Source organism: Hylobates moloch, unplaced genomic scaffold, assembly GCF_009828535.3.
Source record: "Hylobates moloch isolate HMO894 unplaced genomic scaffold, HMol_V3 SCAFFOLD_11, whole genome shotgun sequence".
Classification (NCBI taxonomy): Eukaryota; Metazoa; Chordata; class Mammalia; order Primates; family Hylobatidae; genus Hylobates; species Hylobates moloch.
In genome coordinates this window covers 27,084,943-27,104,939 of record NW_026652286.1, presented here as the reverse complement: position 1 = coordinate 27,104,939, position 19,997 = coordinate 27,084,943, and the positions used below count along the sequence as shown (strand labels likewise).

General features: G+C 49.2%; 1 protein-coding gene across 1 annotated transcript in view; it reads left to right on the top strand.

Annotated features, from left to right (window-relative positions):
* Window positions 1-5,704: 5,704 nt before the first annotated feature.
* The window catches only part of SLC6A5 (solute carrier family 6 member 5), a 60,245-nt gene continuing 45,952 nt past the window's right edge, over window positions 5,705-19,997 (top strand). Inside the window, exons 1-5 of the mRNA XM_032168005.2 lie at window positions 5,705-5,772; window positions 7,158-7,694; window positions 10,301-10,439; window positions 13,032-13,163; window positions 13,504-13,677. Of these exons, the coding sequence (XP_032023896.1) occupies window positions 5,770-5,772; window positions 7,158-7,694; window positions 10,301-10,439; window positions 13,032-13,163; window positions 13,504-13,677 (985 nt within the window). The 5' untranslated portion in view covers window positions 5,705-5,769. The remainder of the gene's footprint in view (window positions 5,773-7,157; window positions 7,695-10,300; window positions 10,440-13,031; window positions 13,164-13,503; window positions 13,678-19,997) is intronic.

The following is a 19,997-nucleotide window of genomic DNA, read 5'->3' as shown; positions in this document are numbered from 1 at the left end:
GAGGAAGGAGGATTAGCCAAATATTGGTAGCTGGGATCCTTAATTAACTGAACTCATTTTTCTGAGCTCTACTCTTCAGAGAAATACGATAAAATAGGTGTAGGGGTAATACTTCCTAATAAAAGTAGCCTTCTTGGTGAATGTTCTCATTAATTAAAGCAATACATTCTAGTGCTGAATTCTTTTCTTATAATTTTTTGTACATATTTTACATAAATTTATAAGTATGACTAGTAGAACTATTTTTGTTTAAGTACAATCTTTCTCGCCCTCCCTCCACTTTTTCTGCTTGGCTCTTCACTTGTCTCCTCAGCTCACATCAATGCCCACATTGTCTACCAGTAATCTTACCTACTAACTTATGTGTGTGCACCCACATTTTACTAGAACACATACACACACACACACACACACACACACACACGGGGGGAGAGAGAGAGAGGAGAGAGAGACAGACAGACATGGCCTTTTAGTTACTATTTATTTTATAAAAATAAGATTGTATTATACACACTTTAATGTATCTGGCTTTTGTCAATACATCATGAAAATCTCTCCAATCTCTGTAGGGTTCTAATTCAATCTTTTTAACAGCTACAAATCATTCCATGCTGCAGATACTCTAATGATCTAATGTGGCTATTTCCTTTTTCCTCAGGCTTTCACTTTATCAACTATGCTATAATAAATACTCTTGCACTATGGTTTTTTATTTCTCTGGGATAGATTTCTAAGAGTGAGATTGCTGGATCAAAGGATAATATAGTTCTTTTTTCTTTCTTTCTGTTTTAAAGAGATGCCACTAGACTTTGTTTCTAATTTGTCAAATGACCTTGAGTACTCACTTTTCCTCCCTGGACCTGGAACTCTGCTTTCTCACTGATAAGGCAGGCATGTGGGACTATAGATGACCTTGAACTCCTTTTCATATTGTCATGTACTTCTCTGCTTCTGCGCTAGCACCCACTGCCCTGTGTTTTGCTGCAGTGAAGTGAGAATCATCATTACTGCTGACTCAGGAACAAGCGTCCTGCCTGTCTGAGTCATGGAATTTTGGACCTACATTTTGCACAGACTGATTATTTAGCTGAACCACTGATCTCCAAGTATGAGCTCTTCTGAAATGCTATGATGAGGGATGCTTGCTTTGATTAACTTGTGTTTCCCTGACACCCCTTGGTTCAGATAACTGAACAGTGAGGCTGATTATGAAGCTCGAAGCTTCTGCCCTTTCTTTATATTGAAATTTACCTTCATCTAAACAAAAAGTGCCTTAGGAAAAACTCATAGCAGCTTCTGTATTTGAGCACTTTTCCAGGATGCTCCTAATTTTCATTTAGTAAAGGTAAATACTTGATTATTGGGCGACCAAACACTGGATGAGGAGGGAGAAATGTTGCACAATCATTACATATTTTGTAAGGTTTTCTATTCTGCGTGAGTCTACCCATATTAAACCTTCTGGCCCAGGAAGAGGGATTTGTCTTATTTGCTAATTCTGAGGGGCTTCAAACATATGTTTCCTTTAGACTGAATAATATTGTTAACAATAGCTTATTGAAAGTATGCCGGGTAGCCAATCTCAATCTAGGCACTTTACTTTGCATGCATTCTTCCGTTTAATCCTCAGGCCACCCTTAAGGTTAGGTTAATTTTGTTGTTGTTGTTGTTTTTTGAGACGGAGTCTCGCTCTGTCGCCCAGGTTGGAGTGCAGTGGCGCCATCTTGGCTCACTGCAACCTCCGCCTCCCGGGTTCAAGCTGTTCTCCTGCCTCAGCCTCCTGAGTAGCTGGGACTACAGGTGCGTGCCACCACATCCAGATAATTTTTTGTATTTTTAGTAGAGACGGGGTTTCACGGTGTTAGCCAGGATGGTCTCGATCTCCTGACCTCATGATCCGCCCGCCTCGGCCTCTCAAAGTGCTGAGATTACACGCGTGAGCCACTGCGCCGGCTGAGGTAGGTTAATTTTTATTATGCTCATTTTACTGATGGGGAGTTTTCCCCAAGGTCACAGAGCTAGGAGGTGGTGCAGTGCGTCTGCAGAGCCCACATTCTTAGCACAGAACAACACTGCAATGGATCTGGGCAGTAGTAGACAAGTGGGACAAAAATACCGCATGGCTTCTTGACTATCGGCCATGTCACCTGAAACCCACACTGAGCCCTCACGTCCATCATCTATAGAAGTTGTAGGTGTTGACGACTCCCATGTTAAAATCACATAAACATAGACACAGGCGCTCATACTCTATCCCTCATATGGTGGATGGAGAGGAGCCAAGACAGACCGGGGCTCAGAGCTAGGCTCTGCCCGCTGACCCTGGACGCGTTTCTTCGCCTGTCAGTCGCGCTGGCAGCTCTTTCTCGCATGCTGCCCTGAGGACCAGAGGAGGCTGGTGCCACAGTGCCCCGCTAACGCCAGAGCAAGCGCTCGTAAAACACCGGTACCTTTCCCTCCTCTCTCCTTCCTTGGTGCGAAGGAGGGCAGCGACTTGAATGCGCTAGGCCGTCCTCTGGGCCCTCTCCTGTCTGGGTTGCAGCTCGCCTTTCGTGTCTTGGCAGTAACACTGGCGTCAGGACTGTCACCGGATAGCCTGTTTCTCAGTAGGCTACCCCCATACAACAGAGTGGACACGAGTTTTCAAAAATATTTATTTGCTTATCTGCAAGGCAGGAGGGGAGGGAACAAAGTGATCGAGGACAAAATCAATTACTATTTTTCATCTTTGACAAAGTAATTAAGGCCGTAGTGACTGGCTAATTCAAACCGAATGGCTGCGCGGTGATGGATGCGGATTTACGGCCTCCTTGGCTGCGGCGCGCTGGGCCGGATTATCACTAGAAACAGGCGTCCGCGCAGGGCGGGGGAGGAGGCCCGCGTCGAGAGGACGTGCGGCCCGTCTTCTTCTTCTTCTCCTTTTTTTTTTTTAAATACTGCGGTTCCATCCTCTGCGCTTCGTAGGTGCTGACACACACCCATACGCACGACCTGCTGCCCCAGGGCCTGGCTTCCTGCCTCCGAATGCTCTCTCCGGCCCCTGAACCCCAACCTTCAAGCCGGGCTGGTGCCCGCCCCTCCGCCCCCGCGTTGGCCTCATAGCGACCCCTCCAGGCCTCTCAGTTCCAGACCCCTCCCTCCATTCTCCACGCAGCCCCTCCCTTCTAGAATCTTGCGGCTGAAAGTTGGGGGAGGCGGGGAGTCCTAATAGCGCCTCCGCCAAACCCCGCAGCCGTTCCTGCGCGTCACCCGCCTCTGCAGAGCCTGACGCGCGGCAGGCCCCACGCAGGAACCCAAGTGCTCACTGGGCCGAGGAGGGCCAGCGGGTGAAACGTCAGGCCTGGGGGCCGAGCAGGGGCGCTGGGCGTCACTCAGGCCCAGGGCCGCAGCTGGGGGAAGTGAGCAGGGCGGCAGGATTCCGCCACCTCTGCGCAGTTCTCCCCCTTCCTCCCGGGGCAGCCAAGTCTGTGCGCCCTGGAACGTCCGGGCGCAGCGTAGACGCTCCATTCGCACCTGGCCCTTTGCGGGGGCTGCTCAAATGCAAATTGGGAAACTGGCCAGAACCTTCCAAAGTCGTGACTGTCCCTCGGGGAAGTCGGCCGGGTAACCGCAGAGGGAGGCCTACACCGATCTTTGGGCGCGCCTCGTGGTACTGCTCCGGCCGATCGCTCTCTGAGCCCGAGCCTGCCTGCCAGGCCTGCCTTCTACAGTTCTCGCATTCGTCTTGAGCCCTCTCGGAAACTGGGGACTGTTTAGGCAGAAACACTCGTAGGTCCCCTTGGCCTCCCCCAAGATGCCAAGAGCCTGCGGGCTGCTTCTCAGCGCCAGCTAGAACTTGAGCAGGCACCCCTGCGGAATTCTCAGTCCCACCCACTCAGACGACCCTCCTCCAGCCAGAGCCCACCACGGCCCACCCTACCCTCTTAACCCTCATTCCCGACCTCGCCCTACGAGCCGGCCCCGGGGAGAGCGCGACTGACCCCAGCGACAGCCCGGCGGGAGGTGGTTGGGATCTTCTCCAGGGTTCAAAAGCGACTTTCTGAGCCCCAGCTTCCTCAGCTTTGCAATTGGTATAGTTTCTGAAAGGCTATTGCTAAATCTAACCGGGATAATTCATGGATAGCCCTTGCACAATGGTTGAGTATTGAGATCTCAATAGACGTTAGCTCAAAACTGCAATAAAAAGCGACCTGAAAACCTCAAGGCGTCTCAAAAGAAAGATCTCCTCCTTCTGCCCCCACCAAAGGCAATGCAGATCGTGTGTCCCCAGCCAGCTGCCCTTTAGAGCGGGGAGAGCCAACCAGCGGAGGCATCCAAACACTCTTGGGCTTTCCAGAGGGGCAGGAGGGTGCCCCTCAGTGCCCCCGGCGCCCGCCGCAATCTGCCACTGCAGCCTACGCCTGCGGCCGCCGCCGCCGCGACATTGTCCTCCCGCCGCGTGGGGACTGCCCAGCCGCTTGCGATGGCGCGCACCCCGAGGCAGTGGGCTGGGCTGTTGGCAGTAGGGAAGGGACAACGTGCTGTCTGTGGCTCCTCATCCTCAAGGCCAGGGGGTTCCCCGAGCTAGACCGGCAAGGAAGGAGAGAAGGGAAGCATTTTGCTGATAATCCCCTTCTAGTCTCCAAACTATACCTTCTTTGTAAAGGCGTTTTCTCCTCTTCTGATTATAGCTATTGCATTGTACCAACAAGAAAGTCCATCTTTTTATCTCCACGGCCACCCCCAATCCCATCCCCTCCACGGTACGGTTGAACATCCTGGCATGGCTTTCCAGATTGCCAGCTCTCTTCCCCCCCTTCCCCCCATTGCTGGGCATCCCGATTTGGACGGTCTCTAAGGTCCCGCGCTGCCAAATCAGGCCTGGCTCTGGTAGGATTGTATTGAAAGGACTATAAAGAAAGAACGGGTTTCCCTTGACTTTGAAAGTGACATAAGAACTAGGTCTGTGTTGGAAAAACTTCGTTTTTATTTCTCTAAAACGTCTTCAGAAAAGCTTAAACATGCAATGAAAACGGTTATACTCAGAATTTTCTCGATTGTGTTAACAGAAGTAGGAACAGAAATACTAGATCTCAATTTTTAAGCAAAAAACCCAGGATTCCTCCAAGACTGACTGACTGGAAGGGTAGTGATGTGAGAATCTGAAGTCCACGTACATGCTAAGTAGGTACACCTTGATAAATGCAGGATCCATGCCTGCTTCAGTCATCGCGGAGCTGTGGGGCTATGCGCAGACCCTCAATCTCTTTCGGATTAATATTTTCGGAATCCCTGAAGATAAGGGGAGAGAGCAATGGAATCTAGTGAAAGGGAAAGAGAAGACAGTGATTTAGCCGCCTCCCCCCCACCTCTACAGCCCGATCCACTCTGTTGGCGGCTGCGCCTTGCCTTGGGTGCAGTGGGACGTGTCCCTCCCATGTTTCCCTTAATTAGGAGGGGGCAAACTTCTGTCTTCCCCTCCTGCCCGTTTCGGTTTAGTAATCAGACCACATGAGTCACGCCAAACACGCAGCCCCCTCCCGCTGGAGTGACAACTGGCCAGCATACTCTAGGCTGTTGTCCCTTTAAAACTTGAATCCAAGGGGGTAATGATTTATCAAACTTGTATTATCAAGAAAATGTCAAACCAAGGGCACCTTGCTTTGCACTGACGCAAACCCGGCCTTTCCCAAGGAGATATAGAAAGCGCCTCTCCTGCCGAAGCCAAACCCAGTCTTGTCAATAGCGAGTTTCACCCTCCACCGGTTCAATCTGTTGCCTGTGTCAGACATGGTGAGTGTTTGCTTTTGTTCTTTCAAAAGGAAAGGGGGCTGAGGGGATAGGGAAAGCAGATTTGTTTTGGCTGTTTCTTTTGGAGATGTCTGTGCATTGGGTGGGGGGAAACGGGGCGACGAGGAGAACAATTCTCGCAGCCCCAGGTATTTGTACTTGTGAGCGTCACCTGAGGTCGCGAAGAGGTTTCCTAGGCTGTAGAGCTGAGAGGTTGGCTGTGGCTCCTAAAGACCCGATCCCGGGCACTGTCCTTGGTGCTGAAAAGCCAGATGCCGGTACAGAGGCGAGTTGCTCTGGGTCCTAGAGGCTACTGAGACAGATGCTGGCTGAAGCCGAGTTACTTAGATTTGTGCAAATTGAGGAGTTCTATTTTGCGTGTTTGTGAAAGGGGGTTAGACGAGAGGAGTGCGGTGGAGGTGAAGATAATAGGATTATTCTTACAGTGTGATAATAATTATCGGTGCTAATGTTTAGGAAGCCCTGAAAGATAACAAGAGGGGAGAAAGTGGATAGAAAAACCACGGCTGGCAGTTCTTTTCATTTGAAAGTGAATTGGGAAAAAGCGAATAAAAATTAGTCATGAGTTTTGGTACTCAAGCAAGCTAGAGTTGTGAAGGATGTTAGACTCCTGTGAATAGTTATGCAAAAAGAAAAACCCAAACAAAAGAACAAAAAAACTTTGCATATTCTTTTACATGTCTGGGAATCTGGAAGTGAATACAAGTTGTGTAAGATAACAAACCTAGTTACTACTCTGTGTCTTAAATTTAGTTTATTATCGTTGTAGGTTTTTCTGTGGTTATTTTGATCGCGATTCTTAACCTTGTCTTTGCTACCTGGCGGGAGGAGGTGGGTTGTGGAGCGCTGGGACTCGACCAATTTGGCCTCAAGGGCTCGCAGGTGCCAGGGCATCAGCTTTGTGGCCACAGCTTGTCTATGGGGGAAAAAGGCAATGTGCATTGTTGAATGACAAAGGAAATGGGGCGGAAAATTAAAGAATCTTTCGACAGTGGTGATGGGGATGCGGGCACCCACAGCTGTGATGTGAAATCCAAAGAGGGAGGGGAGCTCATGACTCTAGGGCTATTTCCACTCCCCCTTTACCCTTACAAAATTACATTTCTGCCTCTTTTCTTAGTTCATCCTCCACTAGGGAGGTAATATTAGCTTCTTTTTGTCATCTGGTTATTGATGAAGCGGGCAAATTGAGAAATACTGATTGCAGCCTTTCTTTAAAAAAAAATTCAGATTCCAATTTGCTTCCCTAGATATTGTGTCTGGACTCAGATTGTGCTTCCCCAGATATTGTGTCTCCATATGTAGATACAGGTATTTTAAAAGCTATTGTGACTTTGTTTTGCACGAACTCGACATTGTGTTTGCAGGATTGCAGTGCTTCCAAGGAAATGAATAAACAGCCAGCCAACAGCCCGGAGGCGGCGGCGGCGCAGGTCCACCCGGATGGCCCATGCGCTCCCAGGACGAGCCCGGAGCAGGAGCTTCCCGCGGCTGCCGCCCCGCCGCCGCCACGTGTGCCAAGGTCCGCTTCCACCGGCGCCCAAAGTTTCCAGTCAGCGGACGCGCGAGTCTGCGAGGCTGAGCGGCCAGGAGTGGGGTCTTGCAAACTCAGTAGCCCGCGGGCGCAGGCGGCCTCTGCAGCTCTGCGGGACTTGAGAGAGGCGCAAGGCGCGCAGGCCGCCCCCCCTCCTGGGAGCTCCCGGCCCGGCAACGCGCTGCACTGTAAGATCCCTTCTCTGCGAGGCCCGGAGGGGGATGCGAACGTGAGTGTGGGCAAGGGCACCCTGGAGCGGAACAATACCCCTGCTGTGGGCTGGGTGAACATGAGCCAGAGCACCGTGGTGCTGGGCACGGATGGAATCACGTCCGTGCTCCCGGGCAGCGTGGCCACCGTTGCCACCCAGGTAAGCAGGTTGCATTCGGCCCGCACAGTGTCCTGCTCTCCAGCTGCGCGAGAGAGGCCAGCCGGGCCGTGGCGGGTGCACGTATGCTGATGGGGAAACCGGTTGGCAGTGCCAGGTGATGGATGCGGGAGGCGGCTTTGGGGCTTCGGAAGCTCGCACTGCGCTGGGGTCGGCAGTTCAGGGCGCGAGGGCTGCAGTGACCCTGCCAGAGGGGCCACGACCTGCCCCTTCCCAGCCTTGGCGGTAGCGGGAATACAGGTCCAGATCCACGAAGCAGTTGAGGCAGATAGTTCCACCCTTTTATGCAGACAGACTCCCTCTCCTGCCAATGACTGTCTTTTCTTTTCAAAAATAATTTCTTAATTAAACAAAAAGAGGGTTAAAATTCAGAACAAAGCCAGGTGGTGGTGGCTGGGGGTGGAGGGGTAGGAGGATAATAGTATAAGTTTTGTAGCCTTTACACTGCCAGTTACGCTTATTACATGAGAACTCATTTGATGCGAGGTGGGTTTACCTGAGGCTACTGAAGCTTAAGCTTTGGGGCCTGTCCTTTGCCTGGGCCCTTCCAAAACCTGGTGTCTACTTTTGCCGTAATTTTCTATTTTTTTCCCTAAAGTAACCTCCCTCAATTGTATAAGCTTCAGGCCCCACCAATCTTAATCCCCTTTTGCATTTGATCCTTTACCACTTAATTAGAGGCGTGAAAAACCCACAGAGCAAATCCCAATCCTTGGGTTATGAATAAAGGCAGCTTTTGCTGGTGGCCTGCTATCTCATATAGGCTTTTGTTCTCTTCCATTTCCGTCTCATCTCTCTCCTTCCTTCTCTGATCTCTTCTTTCTTCTGTCCTTTTTCATCAACTTCAGCTCTTCCCTTCTCACTGCCTGCCTTTCTGCTATTTCCTCTCCTCTCCTGGCCTCAGGGGCTATGCATATATCCAGCAGTGGGGCCTGGACCAAAATTCGTGCCTGTGTGAGGTTTAGGATTTATACAGCCCTTCTATCCTTAGTCACTCTAGTGTTTGCACATACACACACACATGCGTACACATTCACACTTACCCACAGGCCCACATAGCAGGAGCTTATGGTGTCAGAACTAGAAATAAACGTAGAATTTCCCACTTGCCTTTCCTTTTGGGGTCCACATCTGGAGTGTTTTTCTATGTATATTATCTGCCTCTGACAGCATGTATCCCACAGTGTGACCCCAGGTGGAGCAGAATATTTGTTTCACTTGTCTTGCTTAACCTCTGCACTGCGGCAGAAGGAGCTGGAACTCCCACCCTTTGCAGCCCTGGAAGGATTGAAGGGTGGGATTAGGAATGGAGGTGGTCTGTGTGTGGGAGGATTAGAGGGAAGATGTTAAAGATGTTTGGTTTCTGGAAGTACTTATTTTCAACCCTGCCCATCTTTCTGATTGTGCCTTTCTGACACTCACCCTGGCCCTTTCTCCCTCCCTAAGACTTCTCCTGACAGCTGCTGCTGTGTCCTCCACAGCCTGTAGAAAAGTATGAGATCTATCAGGAGGTGAAGGGTGACTGAGGAGGTGGAAACTGTGCAGCGGCCTGAGTCCCTGGAAAGCTTTGTGCAGTGTCTAGGTGTCCTGAACATTTTCAGAGTTTATTTGGGGTTGTCTCCCCCCATTTTTCCTGCTTAGTAGTGAGGCATTCCAGGACCAGGCACTGCCCCAAGAAAGCATCTTAGTGTGAGCTTGAAGAAATGGGCCTCAAAGATTCATAGACTGCTGGAGCTGGCAAGGGCTTCAGGGAACAGTTATTCTAAGCCTCTTTTACAGATGAGACACGGAGGTTCAGAGAGAGCAAGTGGCTTGCCTGGGGTTATCCAGCTGGTTATTAGTAAAATTTAGACCAGAACTCAAGGTTGTAGATGGCTTGTCTCTTCCCATATCAACCTTTTTTGTTTGTTTGTTTTCCCTCTTGTTTCACCTTCAGATATCCCTCCTGCCCATCTCCCTTGCATTAGTCTTGAAGGATGCCTTCTTAAATTAGTTGACCAGGCATGTTCTGGCTTGGTCAAGAAAGTAAGGCAGGGGCTCCGGCTGGCTTCGGCATTGCAGCTCTCTTTCTGGTCTTGGCACACACTCTAAAGGAAGAAACGGCTGAGGAGGGGGTGTGGTGAAGGCTTTTTTTGTGGGAGAGGGTTAATTAGGAACCTGCTTGCTGGGAACTCCAGGCATGATGTTGGGGGAGCCTGCTTGCAAAATAAATTCTTGGTGAGGGGTTGGGGATGGAGGGACCTGCTTGCAATCACCTTACAGGTCCAAGGTTTGGGGAGAGCTGCTTGCTGGTGCGCCCTGACTGTATGATCTGGGAAAGAGGGGTTTTGGGTCTGTTTAAGATGGATCTTCAGATCAGAATTGAGGACCTGCTTGCTGACTGACTCTCAGTGCAGGGTTGAGGGGTGAGGTCCATGCTTGTAGATGCATCCTTTCTTTAGATTTGGGGTCCTGCTTGCCGATGCATCCTCGGTTGAAAAGTGGGAGCCTGCTTGCTGGGAAGGACCCCTAGCCGGGGGAAGGGTGGAAGGGGCCTGCTTGTGGACCTACTAGGGGCTGTTATCGACAATGTGCTTTTCCGCCCCCAGGAGGACGAGCAAGGGGATGAGAATAAGGCCCGAGGGAACTGGTCCAGCAAACTGGACTTCATCCTGTCCATGGTGGGGTACGCAGTGGGGCTGGGCAATGTCTGGAGGTTTCCCTACCTGGCCTTCCAGAACGGGGGAGGTATGGCTTTTCCGCTCTTTCCGCCTGCGGCGGGGCGGGGCGGGCACCTGAGGGTTGGGTGGGACAGGAGCCCTCAGGCAGGGCCGCCGGGCGGGGAGGCTCAGGACAGCCTCCTCATGCTCCAGCCCTACACCTCGTAGGCGTTGAGTGCATAACCAGAGGGCGGGGGCGACCATAATCCATCGGCATTAGATCCCGGAGTATCTTATCTAGAGAGGGGCGCAAGGGAGGAGTGAGGCCCCACAAACCCCCACTGACCCAGTTTTGGGGCCTAGGTCCTGAGCCACGTAAGCACGGGTGCTAGCGGTCAAGTGTTCAGAGAGCGGCGGCCCTCCGGGCATCCTACGAGGTTAGAGCCAGCAGCTGTACAGTCCTGGAGCCCTGATTCAGGATTATATCCTGTCCTCCTGGGGGACTCCTTAGGCGAGCTAGGAGGTGAGGGGGAAGCGGTTGAGGCTGTGCTGTCAAAAACCTCTCAGAAGTGCCTGCCCCCAACCCCCCCACCCGCCTTCTTCTGCTTCTTGAAGCAGAACATATTTTGATTTTAGTAAAATCGTACAGCGAAAACAGGTTTCTTTCATTTGCACTAAATTGGGGGAAGATGCTGCTTTTGAAGGAAAGCCGTTTCAGAGATGGGGAGGACTCTAGTTAGGCCTGCATCGGCTGCTGGACCACTATGCTCCCTTGTACCTCTTCTGTACCCACCGAGGAGGGACCTGGCACATTCAAGATCCCTCTGGCCCTCCCACCGTTTAGGTGCCGCGGGGCCGGCCGCTGTCTAGCAATAGGAATTTGAACCTAGAGCCCCGTCCCACATCTTCTCAACTGGACCGAAGGGACAAGCAATGCACTGCTTCACCCCATAGGTCAGGCATTTTAAGGGTTTTTGTTCTTTTGTTTTTGTCTCTTGGGTCCGCTTCAGGCGGAATTTGTTGCAGCAGAACGGACAGGTGCTGCACCACCCGACGGTTAAAGCGCAAAACGTAGGCCACTACTCCCCTCCTCTCCAGTTCCAAATTAGGACACTTTGACAAGTACTTATGAGGACCGCAGAGCGTTTGCCATCGGGGGTGCCCTGAAAACAGTCCAGGTACCGGCCACACGAATAGAGGCACCCAGATAGGTTCCCGTTTGGTTTTCCGCAGGGCGCCCTTAGGCCGGGATGCTACAACAAGGCTTCCAGTGACTAGAAGGGGAGTGGGTACTCAGGGTAGTGGATGGGGAGGGAGTTCCAGCAAAAGGATGTTGGCCCGCGCAAGTGCCCAAGCTTTGCCCGCCCGGGATCTGCGAAGAGCGGGGGAGCAGATCTCAGGCCTCCGGAGGAGCCAGGCTCTGCGATGGGAGGCAGCCTGTTCCGCACTGCGGCTCGACGCCCCACAGCCCTCGGTGCGGGGTGGAGGGCTCGCCGCTCCTTTTCAGGAGCAGAGGAGGACGGCACAATCCCTGTCTTGAGAGGATAAAGCAGGACCCCGGTTTTACTGCCCAGCAGCCCGTGGCTGCCCCTGGGCCTTCCTGGCTTGGAGAGTCCCGGGCAGGAAAGGTCCCGCCATCAAACAGGAAGTGCGGAGGGGCGGGAGCATGAAGAGTAGACGGAGAAAGATCAGTTTTCCCTCCGCTGAGGCCAGCGTTGTGCGCTCGCGCATCTCCAGTACCCACCTTGACTCTGGCCCATGCAGCAGCACGTTCTGGTCAAAACCTTCTCAAAAAATCATGACCATTCCCCAAGTCCCTCCCAAACAACCTCAAAGAATGTTGAAGGGAAAGAACCCAAGAGAAGTCTCAGCGACTCTATGGAGGCCTGCCAAGCACTATTGCCCTAGACGGGGCATTTTGAGGAATAAAGAGATGCAGCGCAAACAACATTAGGGGCTCACAGACTGAATAAGACACTTACATAAAAATTATCAAGTGATCGGTGCCTGGAGCAAGGTACTGTGGGGACACAGCAGGGAGACTTCTTGGAGGAGGAAGCATTTGAGTTAACCTTGAAGGATGGAAGGAACTTCTCACATGGAGAAGGGCGTTGAGAAGTGTGTGATGGGGATGGAGATGGGTTTAGGAAGAAGGATGGGTATCCCCCAATGGCTGTCTGGCAGAGCCTGCCCAACCCTGGTTGGCAGAAGGTGTTCAGGTAACTTACTGTAGAGGAGGGCTCCTGGAGTTTAGCTTAGAAGATTTTGGGTCCTGGGAGGGCTGAGGCTCTGATAAGATTTCACCAACCTGAATCCAGTAGTGAGTCAAAGGCATGGACTGGTTGAGCTCTGGGAGGGCTTAATTTTGGGAAATTGAAGTGCTATAATTAAAAAAAAGAAAATAATAAAACCCCATCAGCACATATCCCTAGCCATCTGCCAGTGGAGAATTGAAATAAGGAGTGTATTTGCATGGGTACCCTTATACTTTTTGGAGGAGGGCTCTTAAATATCTGTGGGTGACTGCTGCTGAGAAAGGACATCAAAGGCTTCTTCAGGAATGGAGCTAAATTGTCCTTTAGTTCTTTGAGAGGGAGCCCAGCCCCCAACCCAGAGGGTTAAGGAGGGCAGCAGCCTGCTTTTGCCTCCCAGGGCTCTCACTCCCCACTCTCTTTCCAAGGTGCCTTCCTCATCCCTTACCTGATGATGCTGGCTCTGGCTGGATTACCCATCTTCTTCTTGGAGGTGTCGCTGGGCCAGTTTGCCAGCCAGGGGCCAGTGTCTGTGTGGAAGGCCATCCCAGCTCTACAAGGTGAGTCCAGCCTGCCGCTCAGCCTCCTCAGGCCCTTTCTTACTCTGTCCCCTCTGGCACCATGCAGCCCCAGGGAGGGAGACCTGCCTTTGTGGTTAATAAGACTAACTCTTTCCTTCCTTTATATGGTCCTTCTGAATAATGGCCCAAGATCACCTCTGGCATTGTTGAGTTCCCAGCAGAATGCCTTCATATCCCTGGTAGACATACAGTCCACTCTTCTATTAGTGCATCCATTCTGTACAAGAGAGCCTAGACCTAGGTCCCCACCCTATGCCCAACTCTAAGAATTCCATAGCATTTAAGATGGAATGAACCCCTGGAATTTTTGCTTCTGCAGGCTGTGGCATCGCGATGCTGATCATCTCTGTCCTAATAGCCATATACTACAATGTGATTATTTGCTATACACTTTTCTACCTGTTTGCCTCCTTTGTGTCTGTACTACCCTGGGGCTCCTGCAACAACCCTTGGAATACGCCAGAATGCAAAGATAAAACCAAACTTTTATTAGGTAAGTTTGGAAATATCTGCTTTAGGTGTGTATATTCTAAACTATCCATTTATTCAGCAAAATAATTGAACATATATTATGCATGCTAGGACCTATACTAGGTTCCGGGAACACAGAGATTACATCAAACTATCAAATATACTTAATTCTAACATTTAAGGAGCTCCTGGCCCAGAGGAGTGCGTAATCTAATTTTTGTTTGCTTACGAATTGCTGAAATCTTTGTTAAAAATGCAGGTTCACAGGCCCACAAGATAGTCTGATTTATAGATTTGGTTGGGTTCAGAAAATTTGCATTTTAACAAGTCGTTGTAGAATCTTATTTTGTTTTATAGTGTTTCTTAGACTAGCAGCATTACCTGGATGGTGGTTAGAAGCCCCGCCCTAGCCTTTGTGAATGAGATTTGCATTTTAACTAGGTTCCCAGGTGACTTATCTGCACGGTACAATTTGAAAAGTGATGGCCTAATTCCTAGAGTCCAGGAGAGTGATCCTGGGGCCAGACTTCACAAGATACTGCTGAGTGCCTGAGGTGAATATGGGAGTGGATCCTCAGACCACTCTGATAAAAATGTAGTGTCTAGAAGAGGGCAAGCTACTGGGGAGTCAGGGAGTGTTCCTGGAAGATGTTTCAGATGTGAAATAGATTGGGACTTGAGGCCTTGGCGGAAAGTGTCAGCTTCTAGGGTCAAGGGCAAGAGAGTGAATGCGAGAAGCAGGGCAGCTATGTCAGAAAGTCTTTCTGGTCTATATCTCTGTCACTGACTGTAGGTATGTCTGGGTCAAGTAACTTCTCTCTGGATCTGTTTTCCTTCTCTAAATAATAGAAATAAAAATGTTCTTCCTCTACCTACCTTATGGGGATTGCTGTAAGGAGAAAAGAAATGAAGGGTGTGATACAGTTGCAGAAGTATATAACTCTACAAATAAAAGGTGCTAGTAGCAGTCACTTTGGAAGCTCTGGTCATTTTAAAGGGAACCTAGAAACAAGTAGTTTCTTCTTTCCCCAGTAGATCTGCTAATTCTCCTCAGCTAGGTCTGTGCCGAGACCAGCTTCCTGTGATCTCTGTATGATTGGCTCTTAGTGTTGCTCTCTGAAACCAGCTTTTTTCATGATGGAACTGGACATTATTTAACCCTTCAAGTATATTAAGGGCAAAAAGATGAATTCTTCCCTGTCGCAGACCCAGAAAGATGCCATTCTTTTCTGCATTTTCTGCCATGAACATGTGTTTATTTTATAGTCTCTCTCTCTGTCTCTCCCCCTCTCTCTCTCTCTTTCTCTCTCTGTGTGTGTGTGTGTGTGTGTGTGTATTTAAAGCAGGCTGAGCATGTTGACTGGATCAGGCACATGGGTGGAGGCGCAAGAGGCACAGAAGCCCCTGTCCCTGGCTTCCAGTCTGGCTCACCATTGCCTGGGAGACATGAAAGGCAGAGCAAAGATATGACACAGCTCAGCTTCTACTCATCTGGTATAAACCATTAAAACGATGCAAGCTCTGAGCACAAGGAAACAATGTACATTTTTCACGCTGATTGTTTCCTGCGAGTGTATGACCAGGCTGAGCAGATGCTATCTCATTCTTACCCAGTGTTTTAATTTTTTTTTTTTTTTGGTGGAAAGAAAAACAAGGTGTCAATCCACACTCTTTCTTTGTGCAGCCCCTCCATCTGTCATTCTCTGTGTTATCAGCACATGAGTGCGTTTTGTTCCTGGGGCCAGGCTATCCCTTGCAGGGGTATTGGTCCTTTGGAATTCTGGGGTGACTTAGAAAAGTTGATGGTGGCCTGACTTGCAGAGCCCCACTGCTCTGCTGACAAATCAGGAGTCTAGACAACGGATATTCCCAGGCTGTTTCCCAAATGGTCATATTGAGCAACACTTCCTTAAGAGATGGATAAACTCTTTCCCCAGCATTTCCTACCAATTGCCTTCCAGTCTCACCTTCTCTCTCACAACCCCATAACTATCCACACCCTGGGACTGCTGGGCAAAAGGACTCATCCCAGGAGAGAGGCTGAATGGCTAGCTATTGTGACCTTCATGTGCAGCTTGGAGCTGCCCCATGACACTCTCAGTGCTGCAAGGGACACATTCCACGGGGATACCAGGCAACCATACCCACTCCAGCCCCAGAGGAAAGCCCTGGATCTGTGGGTGGGGAGAGGCAGCATCTGCCACATCTTTCTCTGATGCAGGTTGTAAGAGAGGCTGCCATCCTTAGGGTGACTCAACTCTCCAAGTATCTGTAATGGAGAATGACTAGTCTGTGCCCTGTCAAGTGAGACCAGCGGCTTTACGTGAAAATAGGAGCTAGCTGGGTCGCGTAAAATAGGAACAACATAAATACCATTTCTATTTCTGGAATGGCTTCATTTTCATTACAACTTTAATTAAACGATTCCTTTTCTCCCTGGTCTTTCATGTGCTTTCATTTGTTAATAATTGCCCGAGTAAAGAGAATCCCATTCCACAGCTTCCAATTTAGCACGATCATTATCGCTGTTCTTTGTTCGGGGTTGCGGGGCCTCAGAGCTCTCTGATGAGATGGCCCCTCATTCCCTTGCTGGTGGACTCGAAGGCGCCGGGCGCTGGGAAGCATGCTCCTGCCGCCCGGTGGTGGGAGGGGATATTGCAGGAGGCTTGAGGCTGCGGAGCGAGCGAGTGGGGAGCCTGGGAGCCCTGCTGCATTGCTGCAGGAACGGTGACCTTGTGCTGCTGCGGCGGCAGTGATCTACAGACATCCAGAGACGCTCTCTAGTGAGGCTGCCTGAGTGTTTCACAACTGCAACTTGGGAAGCGAGAGATTCGGTGTTTGACCTCGTGTTAGTGATCTCTCCAGTCTTGGGTGGACGTAATGCTTGGCAGGAGGGCGAGAAATAACTTATGTGCTTATTTACAGAACAGAGATGTGGAGTGTTCTTTAATTGTCTTCATTCATGTCACTGCTGGGGGAAACAAAAGCTTTCCTGGTAAATATTTGATAATGATTAGTTGGGAATCCTCCTGAAACTCTGTTATTTGATTAAAGAAGATACTTTGAATAGGAAGATATTTTTAGGCTCTGAAGTGGAGATTCTCAACCAGGGGAGATTTTGCAGGACATTTGGCAACGTTCAGAGAAGTTTTAGATTGTTGCAGCTGGGTGGGCTCCTGGCATTTAGTAAGTGGAGGCCAGGGATTCTGCTAAATATCCTGCAATGCACAGGACGGTCCCACAGCCAAGAATTATTAAAGCTGTCCTTGCAGTGTTAACAAGAATTCTAGACAGAAGTATTGTTATAATCAGCATTAATCAGGCTGTGCTTGACTCACTTCCTTGAAACCAAAAGTTGAGTAACACTACATACATTTGCATCCCCATTGCTCCTATAGGTGAGATTTCTGATGTTACAATCATAAGGCTTTTGCTTAAGAATTGCTTAAGCAGATCCTGAATTCCAGCAAAACAGCTGATGCCAACCAGTTTAAAGACTCCTACCAGCTTTAAGCAGGGGTTCATGCCTGTAATCCCAGCACTTTGGGAAGTCAAGGTGGATGGATCACTTGAGGCCAGGAGTTCGAGACCGTCCTGGGCAACCTGGCAAAACCCTGTCTCTACTAAAAATACAAGAATTAGCTGGAAGTGTTGGCACACACCTGTAATCCCAGCTACTTTGGAGGCTGAGACATGAGAATCACTTCAACCCTGGAGGTAGAGGTTGCAGTGAGCAGAGATTGTGCCACTGCACCCCAGCCTGGGTGACACAGTGAGACTGTCTCAAAAACCAGCAAACAAACAAATGAAAAAACGTTCCCACAGAGGAACTGAATTAGTGTGAGAATACATTTCTTCATCTCTCTGTCCCAGGACTTCACCCTGCGCTCTTCAACCTACTCCAAAACCCCAGCTCCAAACTCTTTGGGGAGATGGATTTGAGGTTTCCTCCTATCTCCTTGTTCAGTGGCTCTTATGATTAAACCTCTTTCTCTGCTGCAGCGAAGGAAACTCTATTTGCTTCCTGTGAGTATATGACCAGGCTGAGCAGATCCTATCTCATTCTTACCCAGTGGTTTATTTGTTTATTTATTTTGGTGAAACCAAGGTGTCAATCCCCACTCTTTCTTTGTGCAGCCCCTCCATCTGTCATTCTCTGTGTTATCAGCACATGAGCGTGTTCTGTTCCTGGGGCCAGGCTGTCCCTTGCAGGGGTATTGGTCCTTTGGAATTCTGGGGTGACTTACAAAAGGCCCTCTTCTCTTGATTAAACCTCTTTCTCTGCTGCAACGCAGTGTCTTGGTGATGTATTGACTCACTGTGCCTGTTGGGCAATGGACCTATTGCGGTTACTTTATCTGACCCCAAATGCCATTAGTACAGCTATTGAGAAACCTTGGTCTAAAGAACTACTGAAAGGGAAGGGATTCTTATTATTATTTCCATTTTTACCCAACATTCTAAGAAACTCTGCGGTGTGTATGGGAAGCGGTAGGCAATCTATGGCAGGCAAGTGGCCTTGTGGGAGATGATGTTGAAGACTAGAGATACTCTCTCCAGAAAAAGCCATAACAATGATGATTGAGTTATGGCCAACATTTATTGAGTGCCAGCTGTGTGCCAGGCATCGTGGGAAGGTTTTTCATTTGTGATCTCTCGTGATTTAGTCCTTACTGCAACCCTGAAAAACTATGACCAGAAAATGGAGGCTTGGACAAATGGAACTCATTCAAGCTCTCGGGAGTAGTGGAACGTCTGAACTCACATTCTTGCCCACTATGCTCTTCCACAGAGAACATAAATTGGGAGTCCATGCACCAGATCAAGCCTGCTTCTTAAAATTATTTATTTATTTTAGAGAAAGGGTCTCATTCTGTTGCCCAGGCTGGAGTGCAGTGGTGCAATCACAGCTCACTGCAACCTTGAACTCCTGGGCTTAAGCAATCCTCCTCCCTCAGCCTCTTGAGTAGTTAGGACTATAGATGTGCAGTACTGCACCTGGCTAATTTTTAAAATCTTTTGTACAGATAGGGGTCTCGTTATGTTGCCTAGGCTGGTCTTGAAGTCTTGGGCTCAAGCCATCCTCCTGCCTTGGCTTCCCAAACTGTTGGGATTACAGGTGTGAGCCACCCTGCCCAGCCACTTTTTGTTATTGTTGCTCATGGTATTTAAAGACAATTTTAACACATTCTACATTTTTAAATGGAGATATTTCATGTAAGTTTAGAGATTTTCTGCATCTTTTGTCACAACATCTGGAAAAGCTTGGCATTGATTGGCTGGAGTGCTCTCTGGTTGGCCACAGTCCCCACCTCTCTCTATTATTTTCCAATTTTATGCCTTCCTTATTTGTGTCATCATCCTGGCTTCTGTAGGTGTTTGAATTTATAATCCCTGCTCCCTATTCACATTGGAGTGCCTAAAGTCATTGACTCCAAAGAGAGAGCTTGTTTACATCCTGGCTTGATGTATGACCTTGGCTAGCCACTGCATCCCTCTGTGCCCCAGTTTTCCTTATCTGTAACATAGAGATAATAACAGTACCTTCTCATAGGGGGTGACGTGAGGCTTAAATTAGTCAATGCATGTAAAGTACTTAAAACAGTGCCGTAAACGTGGTAACTGCCATATAAGTGTAAGTTGTTGTTGTTGTTATTACTATGTACTCCTTTGCAAAATAATGTCCTTTGGGATTAGTCCTGGTGGATTCTTTATTTAAGGTATTTGTCGGCTTCTCTGTATTTTTAAATCTCTTAGAGAGGCATTGTAAAATGGTCAGAAAGACTTCAGATTCTTCCTATTTAAAATGACAATAATAATATATACCTCCTGGGTTTTATGAGGATTTCATGAGATCATCATGAAAGTGTTCAACACACAGCCTGACATACTAAAACTCGCATGGTTAATTTCCTTTCTCCATCCCTGCCTACATCAGGCCTTCTCAACCTTGGTACTACTGATGTTTTGGACTAAATAATTCTTCTTCTTCTTCTTTTTTTTTTTTTTTGAAGAGACATGGTCTTGCTTCATCACCCAGGCTGGGAATGTAGTGGCATGATCATGTCTCACTGCAGCCTTGCATTTCTGGGCTCAAGCAATTCTCCTGCCTCAGCCTCCCAAGTATTTAGGACTACAGGTGTGTACCATCATGCCTGGCTTAAGGACTGAACAATTCTTTGTTGTTGGGGCTGTCCTGTGCATTGTAGGATATTTAGTATTAGCACCCCTGGCCTCTACTTATTAGATACCAGTAAGCACCAGGTCCCCAAGGTGTGACAACTAAAAATGCCTCCAGACTTGCCAACTATTTCCTGGGGAGAAAACTCATCCCCAGTTGAG